This window comes from Ciconia boyciana, chromosome 9, assembly GCF_034638445.1.
Source record: "Ciconia boyciana chromosome 9, ASM3463844v1, whole genome shotgun sequence".
NCBI lineage: Eukaryota > Metazoa > Chordata > Aves > Ciconiiformes > Ciconiidae > Ciconia > Ciconia boyciana.
Window position 1 is genome coordinate 9,217,828 of NC_132942.1, and position 15,374 is coordinate 9,233,201.

At 42.4% G+C, this 15,374-nt stretch overlaps 1 protein-coding gene across 1 annotated transcript in view; it reads left to right on the forward strand.

Annotated features, from left to right (window-relative positions):
- Positions 1-720: 720 nt before the first annotated feature.
- Positions 721-15,374, forward strand: part of ITK (IL2 inducible T cell kinase) — a 33,439-nt gene continuing 18,785 nt past the window's right edge. Inside the window, exons 1-2 of the mRNA XM_072872022.1 lie at positions 721-891; positions 15,235-15,339. Coding sequence (XP_072728123.1) covers positions 721-891; positions 15,235-15,339 — 276 coding nt within the window. The remainder of the gene's footprint in view (positions 892-15,234; positions 15,340-15,374) is intronic.

Here is a 15,374-nt window from a genome sequence, read left to right on the forward strand (position 1 = left end):
CATCCAGCCACAGACTCATTAGACTGCACCTGAAGCAGTAATCAGTAGATAGTAACCGATGATAATTAGTTATCGGTTATTGTAACCATTTATTTTCAGTTTAAATATCTAACAACTACAAATATTTATCATTCCTCATACAAGTATATCCTGGATATAATTTTCTTTGCTTACATAGTAGGAACTTTCATGTTATGTGGGAAACTTCCTCAAAATAAGTTGTATGAAATCTCTGAGACACAGTCAACTGTTAAATACTCTAAATGGGAAGGCACCATTCCTTTGGAAAAGAAATATGGGTGCATGACCTACTTCTAAAAGGACAGGAGAGACACTCATCCTATACATCCGTGTTCAGCGTGTGCATTTATAACTGTATTTACTAAATGGGCGAGTAGGAGACAGATGCTTAATCATGCCACACCTCTTTTTAATTAATCCTTAATCATTGACTCACATCTACTTAATGTCCCTCAAGTGTTATTTTTTCCACAACATTTGCCTTAGTGTATATTTCAACATGTGCTGTTCATTTTATGACTTCAGAGAGGATGTGGTTATGGTTTGACAGAAAGGAAGCTTTGCTGTAGATGGGAAGATAAAGCTCAAAGCACCTACGCTGCCTTGTGAACACCTTTTTTTTCTTTTTTTTTAAATTAACTGTCTTCCTTCTTGTGTCTCTTTCTTGGACGGGCACTCAGCGCATAGGGCAGACATCCCATGTCCTGGGAGAGGACCATTTTTGGCTCAGCCATGAATAACTGTGTGCTCCTGGAGGAACTCCTGATCAAAAAATCCCAGCAGAAGAGAAGGACTTCACCCTCCAACTTTAAAGTGCGCTTCTTTGTCTTAACCAAATCCAAGCTGGCTTACTATGAACATCGCCATGGGGTATGTCAGCCATTTTCTCTCTCATAATAGAGTAATGGAGGAAAGGATGAAATTTGTTAAAGGAAGGGAAGGATGCTAATGGAGGGAAGGATCATCTTTGTTAAATTGTAGTAATATTTCTGGTCCTTACTACAGCACCATTCACTGAAAATTGCGGAATGGTCAAACGGGTCATTTAGAGATTCTGGTCAGTGGGCGTTTGGTGTGTATGGAGGAATAAGACTACCTTGCTATTTTATAGAAAGGCTCTAGTTTTGTTGTAGGAATTTACCACGGGCTGTTATAACTGGTGTGGGTAACAGCTGCGTGAGCCTGTGCCTGGCAGTTCACATGAGTACAGGGGTGACCTGGAGTGGCATATTGCAAAGGTCACAAGTGTACCCTAATTGCATCTGCGAAAAAAATCATCCACAGATCTTCACTCTCTCATTCTTTTCTTCAGGGCAGCAGACTGATGGCTGATAGGAGACCAGTCTTGCATTTTAAAGTAAATTCATCTGCCATGTGTAACATGTCTAGTCTTTGGAGTTAGCTTCAGAAGGGATGCGATGATGAGATCCGTGCTCAGACGAGGCATTGTTTCCCCAAGCTTGCATTTCCCTGATTTGCTAAATGTGAAGAAAATTAGAAGCCAATCTGCGCACCCCATTGTGCTAAGTGTTCTAGTGAAGTGAGAATTATTTGCTTCTTCTATTTAGCTGGATATTTGCTGAGCCTCATTACGGTTGTAAATAATATTGCTTGTTTTCCAACAGTCAGTGAACATGCTGTTAATCCATTATGTTTAGGCACTGTTACTGTACGCAGAGCAGAACTGGGGATCCGTGCTATCCAGCACTGGCAACTTCAGATCATCTGATCTTGCTCAGTTGCAGAAAATTAAGTTAAAACTGAACCCAACAAGAAAAGCAAAGTATGATGTGGCCTTGTATTTTATCATAACCTAGCTGAGGTTGGATACCAGCTTTAAGGGTTAACAGTCATTTTTACGTGCAAGTTATTTCTCTCAAATATGCCCCACAAAATGTTTTTTTGCTTTTATTTTATAGTCCATGTTTTTCTTACCTCCATACTTAAATAGGATAATATTTATTGCTGTGTACTGTGTCTATATTTGGTTTGAGACTCTCTTTGCTATCCAAACTATCTTTCAAATGCCATTATTTTAAGATTTGAAATTACATTATAACTATTCCACTTAATTATTCTGGGTTAAATTTTCAAAAGCATCTAAGTTATTCTGTTGTAGGTATTAGAGAAATAGTTCTTCACAACTAGTTTTCTTTGGTGCTTTCTGAGTCTTGGTGGACTTGAGATGAATTCAGCATACACTTTGCCTAGATACTTTTGCGGAATCGCAGTAGGTGTCTGTCGGCATCTTTAGACACTCAAATAGTTTGGAAAATCTGACTCGGTGACTTTCAGTGGGGCATAGATTTCATACGCTATGTGAGTGTCTCTGGAAATTTTCTCCCCTAGTCTTCCTAAAGGTCAGTTGGGCAAGATGAGGGGTTAGTATATTATCTACTTTATATTATATATTACTTATTTTAAACATGCACATCTTATATATGTGTAGACATGTATATGTAAACACACATGTAACTTCAGGCCCTTATACTCATTTGCGGGACGGTGGGTATATTTATAATTACAGGGCTGATTTTCCATGGAAGGCTGATTTTTTTCGGACACAAACTGTCAAAATCAGGTTCTTACATGAATAGAAGAACTTCGTACGTCATTGGGAGAGAACAGTTTGTCCTGTGAAATACTCCCAGAACCAATCCTCAGCCTCTTCAGTAATCTTCCCCATCCTGGTGAGACCTCCACATGGTCAGGTCATTGCTGTTCTGGAGAGGAAAGCTTAGGGCAGCCCATGCAAGCACCGTCTTGTTTTGTGCTGAGAACAGTGTGAACCCCCAGCAATTGAGTTCACAGCTAGTGAAGGGAAAATTACGATACCTGCCCGACATGCGGAATATGCCCATCCTGGTGAGTGAACCAGGACCAAGAACTGTGCGCAGGAGTTGAAATCAATAGTCTGTAGTTCTCATTCTCTAGCACAGGCCCTGGCACAGGTTTGGCTCTGCTCCATGGGGACTCTCTCAGATAATTTGTGGGGCTGGCAGGGGTTAGCACAGGCTGTCATCGCTGCCAGCAGGCAGTTTACATATGGTCCCCCTGCTCTGGAGGTTTAGGGCAAAGTGGTATGGACATTGCCGTTCTCTGCCAGCTGACTGCAGTGATGGGGAGTACCCCTACGCATGCGTACTGCACCGTATAGATGGGGCCAGCAACTCTCTGGGCTTTTAAAGTATGTGTTTTTCAAGGGAAGTCTCTGTGGATGTTTGCTATAAGAGTTTTCAATGAGTTTCTTTAAGAACTCCTTACCAACCTGTCCAATGGCTTACTGTACTCGGAGTTCAATACTATACAGTACCCACCTCTCCGGTCCCTGGTCAGTCAGTAACAACAGCCTGTGTGTATAGTCAGGTAAAACAACTAGCGAACTGCTTAACAGTTTGAGAAGTCCCACTGATTTCAATTGGGTGGCTTAAAGTAAAGCACATGCTTATGCATTAAGCCCAGGCTTATATGCTTTGCTGTATTTGCTGCTTAACAGAGTTTAGCACCCAGTCCCTTTCTCTGCATTTTGACACTCTGGGTATAAAAAGATGTTTAAGCATTTATTGTAGCAGTCCAAAGCAAGGAAATAAACAGGTCAAAGGGGTACAGGGATAATTCTGTAAATGATACCAAAAGCTGTCCAGACAACCAACACCATAAAGGCAAATTTTTGCAATAACTGTAATAGCATTTTCATCGTAACGGCCATAGCTAGACAGAAAGCACTGTTCTCCTCAGGGGCCAAGCACACAATTGCCGTTAATGTTAATGAAAGACATTTACATATCTCATTAGGAGAATGAGCCCCCAATAACTGACAACAATAAGAAGCTGTGTTTTCTGGAATTCATTACACAGTGCACAATGCAGGGCTGTCTTAACATAAAGCAAAGCCCTGATAACAGGCACATGTATTCAGCCCCCATCTCTACTAAATACATCAGAAGTGCCTTTATTATAACATGCAAATCAATTCCACGGGCAAAAATTCTTTGTTTCCAGGGTCTGGTTTTATAGCTACTGTGCATGTGAATAAACGAGCACATGGGAGTAATCATTTTAACTATTTCAATTAGTTTGATCCTCACCAGAGTAACCGACAGTGAAGACACTATGTGATACTCTCAGGGTGCCGGTACACTTGCAGTACTGCTGAAGAAGCAGACAAGTGAATCCCTTTGGAGAGGTGTCTAGGACAGAGTTTCAAATGTCCTTACTTAGCAAAAACACTTAAACTGGTGAGTTACCTATATCCCATTCACCTAACAGCTTATGGTGTTTGGTAAATCTTTCAGGTTAGCAGACAGGAGAGTGAAGAGAGATAGTTTAGTATTTCAGACACTAAGTAAAGGTTCTTGCATAGTCTTCGGCATGTCACATTCCTACCTGCATAGGGACAGCCAGAAACGAGCGTCTCGCCCTGTATTTCAAGCTGGCTGTAGTCTAAAAGTGGCACAGATGTCTGAGGCTGATGCCACACTTAGTGGATAGGCCACTGTCTTCTGGGCTGGTACCATTACCATTACATGATCTCTGTATCAGGGCTGCTCATCTTGAGGTGGCTTAGACCTGCAGAGAGTGCTTGGACCTCTCTGTATCAGCTATGGAGAAGTGCTCCATGTCCGCACACCACAGTTTTTCTTCTTCAAAAATAGGCATTTTGTCTCATACAGGCATTCTGAGAAGTATTGAAAGGCTGGGAAAGTTGCACCTAACACCTGGGAAGTTCAGGCACATAAATATTTTTAATTTTTATATCTTCATGCACCCATGGGGTATCACTAGTCCAGCCTTTAAAGGCAGCAATGAAAGGAGCACACAGAAAAGGACTGAGTTCCCTTTTCATTTACATCAGCACTATTCTTCCTACACTGGTCAGATGTTCAAGAGGTCACATAGCATGAATCAGCCTTGTCCTGGGCTCTTTAATTCAGATCTTTGATATTCAGATAGAAATATGGCACTTTATTGTGTCTTGAAATTTGCTTTCAGTCTCTTGTTGCAGGAGACCAAAGGAATAAACTTGGCTGAAAGGCTTTTTATCAGCATCCAAAATGCTTCAGCTGCTTCTGTTGCGTTATCTACACGTTGTGTTATTGCAGCAGTCCAGCTTCCCATGGTAACAAAAGCAGCATTTTGTTCCTCAGTCCAGCAGTCCATTTTACCTTGATTATTCTACACAGAATCCATCCTGCCCTGGAAAGACTTGTTTTTTTCCCCAAGACTCTAATGTAAGCAGACTAAGACTTTGCTTCTGAAGATCTACATTTTGGTGTTCCTGTTAATTAGAGTGACCGTTCATACCATTTGTCATTGCTTTGTGTATTCTGAATGCTTTAACAGTCATGAACCTATAATCCTCATCTAAAGTGAATTTAATTATGGTTTTAAAGACTACCTTCCAAATAAATACATATCTGAGTAGATATGTCATTCTTCATAACTTGTCATGTATTTATTAACAAGTCTTATTTGCTTGCCAGAATTTGCAATACCATCTGTCTTCAGATGCGTATCTCCAGCTAATTTATTAATAATATACATATCACCCACAAAGAAGTCAGGCTTGGCATCTGTCTACATCACACCTGTTTCAAGGAATTTTTATGTAATAAAATCAATACAACCTTCATAAGATGGAGACGAGGTATAAATCTGTGCCTAATGTTGAATGAATTCTTTAGTACACCTCTGTAAATTTAAAATGGATTTTTTAATAATCTGAATTGTATTATTGGAGTTGAGGGAGGATTAAGTTCATATTTTTTGTCACAATGAGCCTCATTTCTACTGTGAAATCACAGAATCGTGGAGGGCACTTCTTAAATTCATTTAGTTGGTCTTCGTGCGCAGGGCCAGACAGTCGCCAGCATTAGAACAACGCTCGGAGAAGGACTATCGCCAACACTAGAACGAGTTGGCTGTAGCATTGACTAGCCACTGCTTGAAAACCAAGGACAGAGATTTCACGTCTTTGGGCAACCTGTTCTGATGCTTCTTATCAAATGTTTTTCTGGATATTTACAAAGTTCCCGTCTATTGCAGTTCTTGTTCACGACTTCTGCGGCATGATTCAGGGTGGTGATATTGTCTAGACAAGATTGCTTTAAGCAAAATGCGGGTTGTTCTGTGTCTGGTGTCTATGGCCTTTCTACTCTACAAATGTGTGGTAGAGTCTGATAATAAAAATAGCATTTTTGCTGGAATAACTCATTTTATCTTGCAGAATTCGATCGTAATAATTTTCTTTTTGCACCTTCTGTGCATACTCGGTTCTGCTCCTACTAGATCTTTGCCTAGGTATTTATTGACCTTTAATCTTTCAATAATTTTTTAGAATTACTTCTGAGCAGTGTCTTCCCAGCAAATGTCAGATACTTCCATTTTCTTTAAATTACAAAGCTCAAATCTTTCTTCTGTCAGAGAACATTATGGATGTGGCAAAATCTTCAACCCATGTTTTCTTTTATATCTTTAAGGAAGGAATACCTCTTAATATGAATATACTACAATAAATATGAGATTTCCTAATAGTTACCTTTTATTAGACTTTTCTACTGTGGCCATTTTTGCTTCCAGTGCCTGCCTTTGCTTTATATTGCAATCGACATTGTAACTGATATTGTTGCAATGCCTGCCTGTTGCTTTATACTCTTTCATCCTTTCTGACCAGTTTTTTTTTTGTCCTTAAAGCTTATACTTTTTAAATGAAAAAGTTATGGCATTTAGTCAATTTAATTTAGCTTCCCTTCCTTCATTGAATCTTTAATTTACTGCAATCCACTCCTCCCAGTCGTTGCTAGAGTCAAGAATAGCTTTGAAGAAACTAATATAGTATTCAGTAGTTGTCCCATATGCTTTTTCTGTAACATAAAAGACTTATTTCCATCATATTAAAAAGCTCATCTGAAAGCCAAGAATCTTCCCTTTTTTCTTCTGTTTCTTGATGGTAACATTGATTTTCTTGTCAAACCACTTGCGCTGATAGTAGGTATGTGCACCTTGATAATCATCTCAGACAGGACCTGAGACAATGTGAACACTGGAAGTGGCTTTGGTCTTAAAACAGGAGTTCAGTGAAAATACTGGGCTATTGCATATGTGTGAGTCCCTGTGATGGGCCAACAGAAAAATGCGCTTATGGCCAAGTGTGCTTTTCCACCGGATCTCTTTACTTGAACATTAAATACAAACAGCCATGAAAATGTACACTTTGTACTGTAGAAACCTTGCAGAAAGGTTATGGTTTCAACTTTCCCCTGCATGTCTTCTGTTCTCAGCTCATGTAATTCTGAAAATTGGACACCTTAGCAAGTCTGGAGGAGTGAACAGTGAACGGGCCGACTCTTGGCTAAGTGTGCAGTGTCTGAGGTCCGGGTCTTCAGTGTAGCTCTATTGACTTCTCTGGCCTTTTAAAAAAAAGTTAAGACTTCTCTGGTTTTAAATTATTTTGGTGGAAATGCAACACTAGATCTGGCCTATAGGACTTTATAAGGATAGTAGGAGTAATTCTGCTGCAGCAGATATTCCCCAGGTAAACTGAGAATTTATCTGAGTAGATTGATAACAAACTGAGATTGTTTGCGTGGAACAGGCTTTGGCTACAAACAGTATTGGCCTCAGTAAACAAGATTTGATACTGAAATTAGTTGTTGGGAGTGACATTGCATGGTGAGCGAACTGATAGCATGAAGCGGTGTGTACCGACAGCAGGCAGCACAATTATTAAGCAGCACTGTAACATCTCACAGACAGATGAAATATTTACTTTCTGATGTAGGAACCTCTGTGATTCAGCTTCTTTTCTTAGGTCTGTTCCCTTGTCCTGTGCTCCAGGTGAGGGTATGATCAAGGAGATCTTTGCAGGTCACTGGAAACATGGCAAAAAGAAGTTAGTGGCTGCAACTGCTCTAGTCAGGTATGGCAGCAACCGAGGACTGCAGTGCAGTGCCCATGGATGAAGCAGTCACAGCCCTCCAGCTGCCTCCCCAGACGCCTAGGTGTGCTTCTCCATCTCTACTGCTTAGATGAATGGAGGCATCTTAGGCACTGATGATTTTGTCATTCAACACAATTCAATGCACTCTGCATCCAGGGTATGCCCACCTCTAAAACACCTTCATGTTCTTTAGATGTGAAAACAGCTGTAAAACAAATCTGTTTATTTTTTTAATTCAAGTAGGAAGACAAAATAGTCATGATAGACCTGTAAGCCAAGCAGCCACATTTAGGGATTTAAATATCAAATATAATGGGGTATATTGGAGGTATTAAAACATAACACAACAGTCAGAGCTCTACAGAAAATCTCGGTATTATCAACTATCACCTCTCTCCAATTTTCCTTTGGAGCACTTAGTATTGGCAGGGAATGTAAAACCCCTTACAACTTTCTTTTAAAATTCAAATTGCTCAGTTTAGGTTTCAAATTTAATTTAAAACTTGTTTAAATTGTTTTATTTCCCATAAAACCTCAAACTGTCAGTGTTCCTAATAAGAAAACTCCCAAAATACTGAACGATGCTAGTGTTCAGGCAAAGTTTCTATGAATCCAGCAATCAACCATTCTTAATATCCTACTATTAATGATAAAAACAGCACATATCACAGTGTATAGGTAAGGAATATGATAAGAGATAGAAAGTAATTGTATCAACAGTGTTCAAGGAGGTTCAAGTTCAAGCTCAAGTCTTTTGGTCAGTGGAAAAATACTTTAGCAGGAGAATTACCATTAAAAATAAGTCCATCTTGTTCCAGTGATATCTCATAAGCTTCTTGTTACCATTTTCTGTGTTGTTCTTCATTGCTATCTCAGCACCAAGACACGGCTATGAGAGACCCATAGTCTAACTAGCAAATAAACTGGAGACTCTGCAGCACCATAGGCGTAAGCAGAATTTGGGCAGCTCCGCAAATCAAGCAGGGTCTTTCCAAATTACTGCAGAAGCTCAGCAAGGCCTGGAGAAAGTCATACCTGAAAGACGGTAACATGTCAGTAATTTAAAAAGATGATTTTCACCAAGCCACATCAAATTGAGCTCTCTACCAGTGGAAGGTGTTTTACCTTGCACAACGGTTCTGCTTCACGTTGATACTAATCTGTCTGCAGAGACAGACAGGTCTGTTGGAGTGGTCTGTTTGTTGACCCGCTTATTTCCTACCAGTGGTTAGATCTGTAATGGTGCCTCTTGCCTTGAAGCTATGTACTCATATCCTCCATAAAATGACAATTTAATAGCTCAAGTAGAACTTTAACACTGTATGGCTATGGTAAATATTTTGTTACAGGATTACAAGGAGAGAAATCGGAGCAAGCAATGGATATATGTTCCTGTATTACTCCTAGAGCTCAATTTTAGCACGTGAGAGTATAGAAGTGTGATCTCAGATCACACCAGAGGTCCGTGAGCCAAGTGGCCTGTCTCCAGGAGTGGTCACTACCTGCTGTTTAGAGTAAAACTACGAAAATAGCCTCAAATGTTTTCCTGGAAGCTGATAGGGAATATCTTGAAGGATCTGACCATACAAAGTTAGACCTTATTTAGCCTTTTTAACCTCAGAGACAGCTGTATGAGAGAAAGACTCTTCAACTTTAAATATTTTTTTCAATCATTTTGAAATCAGCCTGAATTATTCTGAAGACAGGCATTTTTATGGTGGGATTTGTTGTGGGTTTTCCCACTGTATGTCAGCCTGAGCTCATTGCTCTCAGGTACTACCCGAGAACGTGTGCTGAGCCAGGAGCAGCCCACGCCGCTTCCCAGCTGTGACCATGTCCCTTTGCTCTTCATAGCTGGGGGAATATTTAAAATTGGTTACTGTGCTGTTAACAGCAACATCATAAAATCGTCGCTTTGTTACTTAAGACATCCACCCTGTGGGCATTCACCCACAGCTGTAGGCTCTGGGAACACAGGAGCCCTCTCTGTTTTTACTTCTGTTCACTCTTAGCCCTAATCAGCTGAGTGGAAAGGATTTCTGCTTTTTTTTTTCTGTCCTGTTGCTGACTGTGTATCAACAGTGCAGGTGTTTCTGTTCTTAAAAGCAGTTGGGTTGCATGGGCACAGCTAATGATACAATTTAGCCTGCAGAGTCTTCATGACAGGCCATAAAATACATGAAGGGGGAAAAAAGATCCCAGGTTGAATTTACAGAACTTAAGTTCAGTAAATCCACTTTTCTATACGGAAGTGCAGCCAAAGGACAGCAACACAAATGGAAGCCGAGAACTGTATTTCCAAATTTCAGAAAGGGAATTGATTTTAATGAAAAAAACTATTATAAAGGCACATGTGGAGTTCTATGGGCATTTAAGCACTGCCCCAGTGCAGGTGCATTGCTTCTGCTCCCTGAAACTAGCTCATGCCCTCTCCTGAGCCCATTTTGACCACTCCATCACACCATGGTGCACACATACTACAGTTTAGAAACCAGCAGGATAACGCTACAGGTGACAGTCATATGATATGGTTAAGTTGTATTATTGTTATTGCTAATTTGTTGTTACTGTGCAGTTACCATGTCACTAGTAAGAGCCGCTGATGGGGGCCTTGAGAGCATTCACTGTGCGATCATAAGCCCTTTGCAGAGGTATGTTAGTCCTCTTAAGGCCAGTGCCTGCAGTAGATGTTGAAGGCACTGCTCTTGCCAGCACAGCAGTCTCTCATTGCCACTCTAAAAGTACTTCAACATGCACGCAAGCCTCTCTTCACACTTACGTACACTTTATTCTAGTGGTGTGCAGAAGTCAAAGCTTTTGCTTTTTCTTCCCCCCCCCGCCTATTCCTGAGGGACTATTTATAGCACTGAAAAATAATAACCTGGTTTGGTTTCACCACCTCAAACCCACAGAGTAAGAAACTCCAAAATCAGCTTCTGCCCCTGTCCAGGCTGCACACTGAGCCCAGCCGGAGCAGAGGGACAGGGAGCAGGTGACACAGGACAAGAGGGTCATGCCAAGGGCCAAGGCAAAGACCCCCCATCTACTTAAGCACTAATTAAGAGTGGTACCTTCTAGTCAAGACAATAAATGAGAACAGCGAATGAAGTTTGGCTCAGATTCCTACAAAAAAACCTGACACTGCAGAGAAGGTCATTAAATGCTTTTACTGATGGAAATGTTTTTGTGGTTTTGCTTACAGAGGACTGGAATTTCCTACCTCACTCCACTGCAGCTATAAATTAGCCTTCCCCTACCCTCCTACTGAGGGAAAATGTCCAGCTGCAACTGGGCCTTCGCTGGGGAGCAGTGGGCAAACACGGGCTCATGGACGGACCTCGTGGCAGGAGGAAGGACTTGTGTATCCAAAGGGGGACACAGCGGGGCTACAGAGGGGACCGGACTCCTTTCTGCTGTGAGGTGCCTGGCTGGGCTGGCAGGAGCAGCCGGCATTGCAAAGGAAGGGACGCGCAGGCGATGGGGATGAGGTACAGGGAGGTGGAGAGGTGAATGCAAACACCCAGTGGTGCGGGGCAAGGCAAGCCCAGCTGCAGCATGGAAAGCCCTTGGTAGTGACCACTGCCAAGGAGTTTGGGGCCACATGAATCTTAACTGCTTGGTTTTCCCCTCACCAGCACAAAAGAAACAAGATACAAGTTCTTATACAAGATTTGAACCAAGCCAGCTTTATGAAACATGGCATGCTGCCTTTCTGCCTGCCAGATAATGCTGCCTGCTCTCTCCTCCTGAGCTCCTTGAGATGAGGCTCTGCTCACCCCTGCCTTACCTCTCCTTCCCTTCCCTCTGCTTCCAGCACTGGTGGCTCCTTTTTTTGCCAGAGCCCTTTGGTAAATAGTGTGGGGTTCAGCAAAACCTTTAAGCATCCACCGAGGGCCCTTCAGCCTAAATGCTTGGTGCAGCGCATTTGATGAATGGGCTTCACAAATAGCAACAGCAAAGTGTTACCCAGAAAGTAGCAAATTCCTCAGACTGCACAGCCCCATATCTTACAAGATCTTAGACATTCGTGAAGCCTGAGGGTGCAGAGCCACGGTCAGGAAGTGTGCTCACGGCACAGATCTGTGTCACCTGCAGCGGACGCTGATGGCTCGCTGAACCTCCCGCCATGGGCTCCACATCCCCGCTCCTTCCCCTGCCCCAGACCACGAGCTGGTGAAAAGTGATTTGTTTTGTTGGGTGGCCAAGCTGCCGTGGCGTGGGTGAGTAGCAGTGCTGGTGGTTGTGTAGCCTTAGCACGTGATAAATGCCAGGTGGCTCATTCCCCAAGCAGACATGGTGAGATGCCGTCTTGTGTTGCAGGGCAGGGCTACGTCAATTGTGCCATAGTCAATTGTCCTAGTATCTAAGGCAAGTGGGGACCATTGTGGTCGTTTAGTTTGTGCAGTAGACACAAACTAAAGGTCTAATCAGTGAAAGAGCTGCTGGAGCTGTGTGGCAAGAGGAGGTGAAATACCAAAGATGAAGACCGTAATGCGTTGGGCTTGTGACGCACCCGGCTCCGTTCAGAGCTGTTAGCTCTCCTTCCTGGAATTGCCATATTGCAAATAATGGACCAAAAGAAATAAACCAGGACGGACTGATCTGCAGCATGCTGTAGTTCTCCTCGTGGGACAGCAACATACCTTAGTTATCTTTCCACACACATTGCACACTAAGACCACTGATGTTTTTTCTGACTGACAGCTAAAACATCTACTTAATTATACTCCAGGCAGACTGAAAACAACAAATGGAGATCTGTCAGCATGTTTTGTCTAGCCCTTTTAGGAACAAGTCTCTGAGGTTTTTGGAGATCTTTTTTAAGAGGCTTTTCCTCTCCTCTCCCTTCCAAATGGCCCAGTTGCTTTTGTTGGATTAAAGTGCAGTCAGGCATCACAAAAGCAGGGATATGTTTAGCTTCCAGCCCAGTTTCTGGGTAATGCCTGGTTTGTAAGTGGTAATTCCAGTTGTTTGTGCTGCTACAGAAGTGTAATGGCTTTCTATCAGCGAAGTCCCGTCTGCTGAGGATCTGCCGGGCAATGCACTGGCTGTGGGATGCGCCCTGACGTTGCACTGCAATGTGAGATTATGGAGAGCTTCTGTTGCTGAAATTATGTGATTAAAAGGAGCACAGTAGGTGATGAGAGCTGCAGGATGACTGCACAAAGCTCCTTGAGAAGGCTGGACCCTGTCTTTCAGCAGAGTCTGGAAAGGGATCACCAAAAACCAGACTGCAGTGAGAAAGCAGAGTGTATGACTGGCACAGCATCGCTTCCTAAAGCCTCAGAGGAGGAGCGCATGCGGTTAAGCCCCGGGACTTCAAAGGAATAAGATGAAGGAGGGTTCAATGCTAGCAAAATTGAAGGTTTTTATAGGAAATAAATGGCTTTGTGTCTCATGGAAGGGGTAGAAGTCCCAGGGGCAGAACAAATGATAGAGGAGGTTGTGGAGACAGAGGAAACCAAGTCTGGCAGAAAGAAGTGAATAGACAAGAATGAAAGAAAATACATGGTGAAAATGGGGTGCAGTAAGGCCTTCTAAGGCTTGGCAATACTCTTGATAGGTAATTGGTATTTACATTTAGGGGTGCTTTACGGCCTTGGGTTTATTGATATAAAAAAATCCCACTCCATCCCATGGAGCTATGTAGGCAGATGCTGTCTACAAAGAGATGGTGCTGGCAGTAAATCCCGAGGCGTTGGTTGAACTGCAAGCAAATAGAAACAAAAAAACCCAAAATACACCAGCAAAGTTCTGCAAAAGCAATGTGAGACCACACTGTAATAATTTCCCTCTCATTCCTCAAGTCCAAGTATACAAAGGCAAAGTACCCAGCCAGTTGTGCAAGAATAAGGTTTGAGGAGCCTTGGGGCCTCTCTGTTTGACAGTGCACTGTGGCAAACCTCACCCCGTCCCCAGTGGCATCAGCTGCTTCCCTGTTTTAGGCTAAATTTACTGACGGAAGGTAGCAACGGAGCAGCAGTGAGGGTCAGCACAGGGGTGCCGTGCAGAGGGGCAGGCTCCCTGCCCTGGCGATGGCCGCTGCCAGCAGGGCAGAGCTGCAGGGTCACGGTGACGTGGGGAGCAAGGGGCAAGAGGGAGCTGGAGGGTGAAGGACACAAAGCGTTGCGCTGGGGGTCCGAGGGAGGGCGAGGAAGTTGCTGAAGTCCTGCTGTGTCTCTGAATGATAACCCATGACAGGTACAACGCGGTCGCTGAAGTTCATGCTCTCTCCCATTGACAGTTGCCTGTGTTTGAAAAACAGAAGCTTTTACAGTGTTTTGGGGGTTCTTAAATCTCACCGATTTCCGTCATGTTGTCGCAAAGCTGAGCTGGGAGACAGCTAGTGTTTATTCCCTACTGAAAACGAATCAAAACAGGAAACCAGTTTGCCTCCAAAGAGCGAACGCATTTGTAGTGAATCCTTCAGAAGCGTGCACCAGATACCGTGCCTTAGCCCAGCTCCCACCTGCCGCGTGCCGGCCTCCGCCTCACCCCGCTCTTGCAAAAGCTGAGTGCCACTGGCCGAGGAGCTGCGGGGCGAGGATTCAGTAGGAAATTGGGTACGCCGAGGTAGTTGGGATACTTGGATGTCTGTTCTTTTCTTACCCTTTCCTAACTGCCCATACTGTTATCTAGGTATCTGGTATATGATGAATAATAACACAGCAGAGGCTGCCAGAAAAATAGTTTTGTCGGCAAGGTTTTGAGGATATTATTTATTTCAAAGTTTCCTGTTATTTTTTCTTAGCTAAAAACCCAGTCGGAACAAAAACAAAGAAGTGTTTTGTTTCTTGGAAAACAGATGCAGTAAAAATTTTACCTTTTAGATAAAATGCTTAGTTTTGAAATTCTCAGTATGCAAATATTTTTTTAAATTAAATATTTATTGTTTTATAGCTTTTTAGTATGAAACAGGAGTGTTAGTAAACTGAACGTTTCATGAAAATAGTTCTTTTGGGTTAAAAAGGCATTTCATTTTGTTGGAAGAAAAAATAAAACCTGAATTTCAACCAAAGGTTTTGAATGGTTCTCTAAGAATCTATGTGCTGAGCTGAAATATATGTATGTGCATATATGTATGCGTATGTGCAATCCATTTAGAGGTGCCATATATAAGAATGATTCTTTATACTTTTAAATGTCTTACATAATCAGTTAATTTGCTTCTGGTCCATTAAAATTAAATCTCCTGTGGACATGACAGTCTTGTCTAATTATTCACTTAATCCACAATCATTACCATTAACGAAGTGCTTTTCTCTGTCTTTTAGAAAAAAAGGACTTTGAAGGGTTCTGTGGAACTTTCCAGGATTAAATGCGTGGAAATTGTGAAAAGTGACATCATCATTCCCTGTCAGTATAAATATCCTTTCCAGGTGAGTCTGTCCACTGACCATACAGATAGAGATAT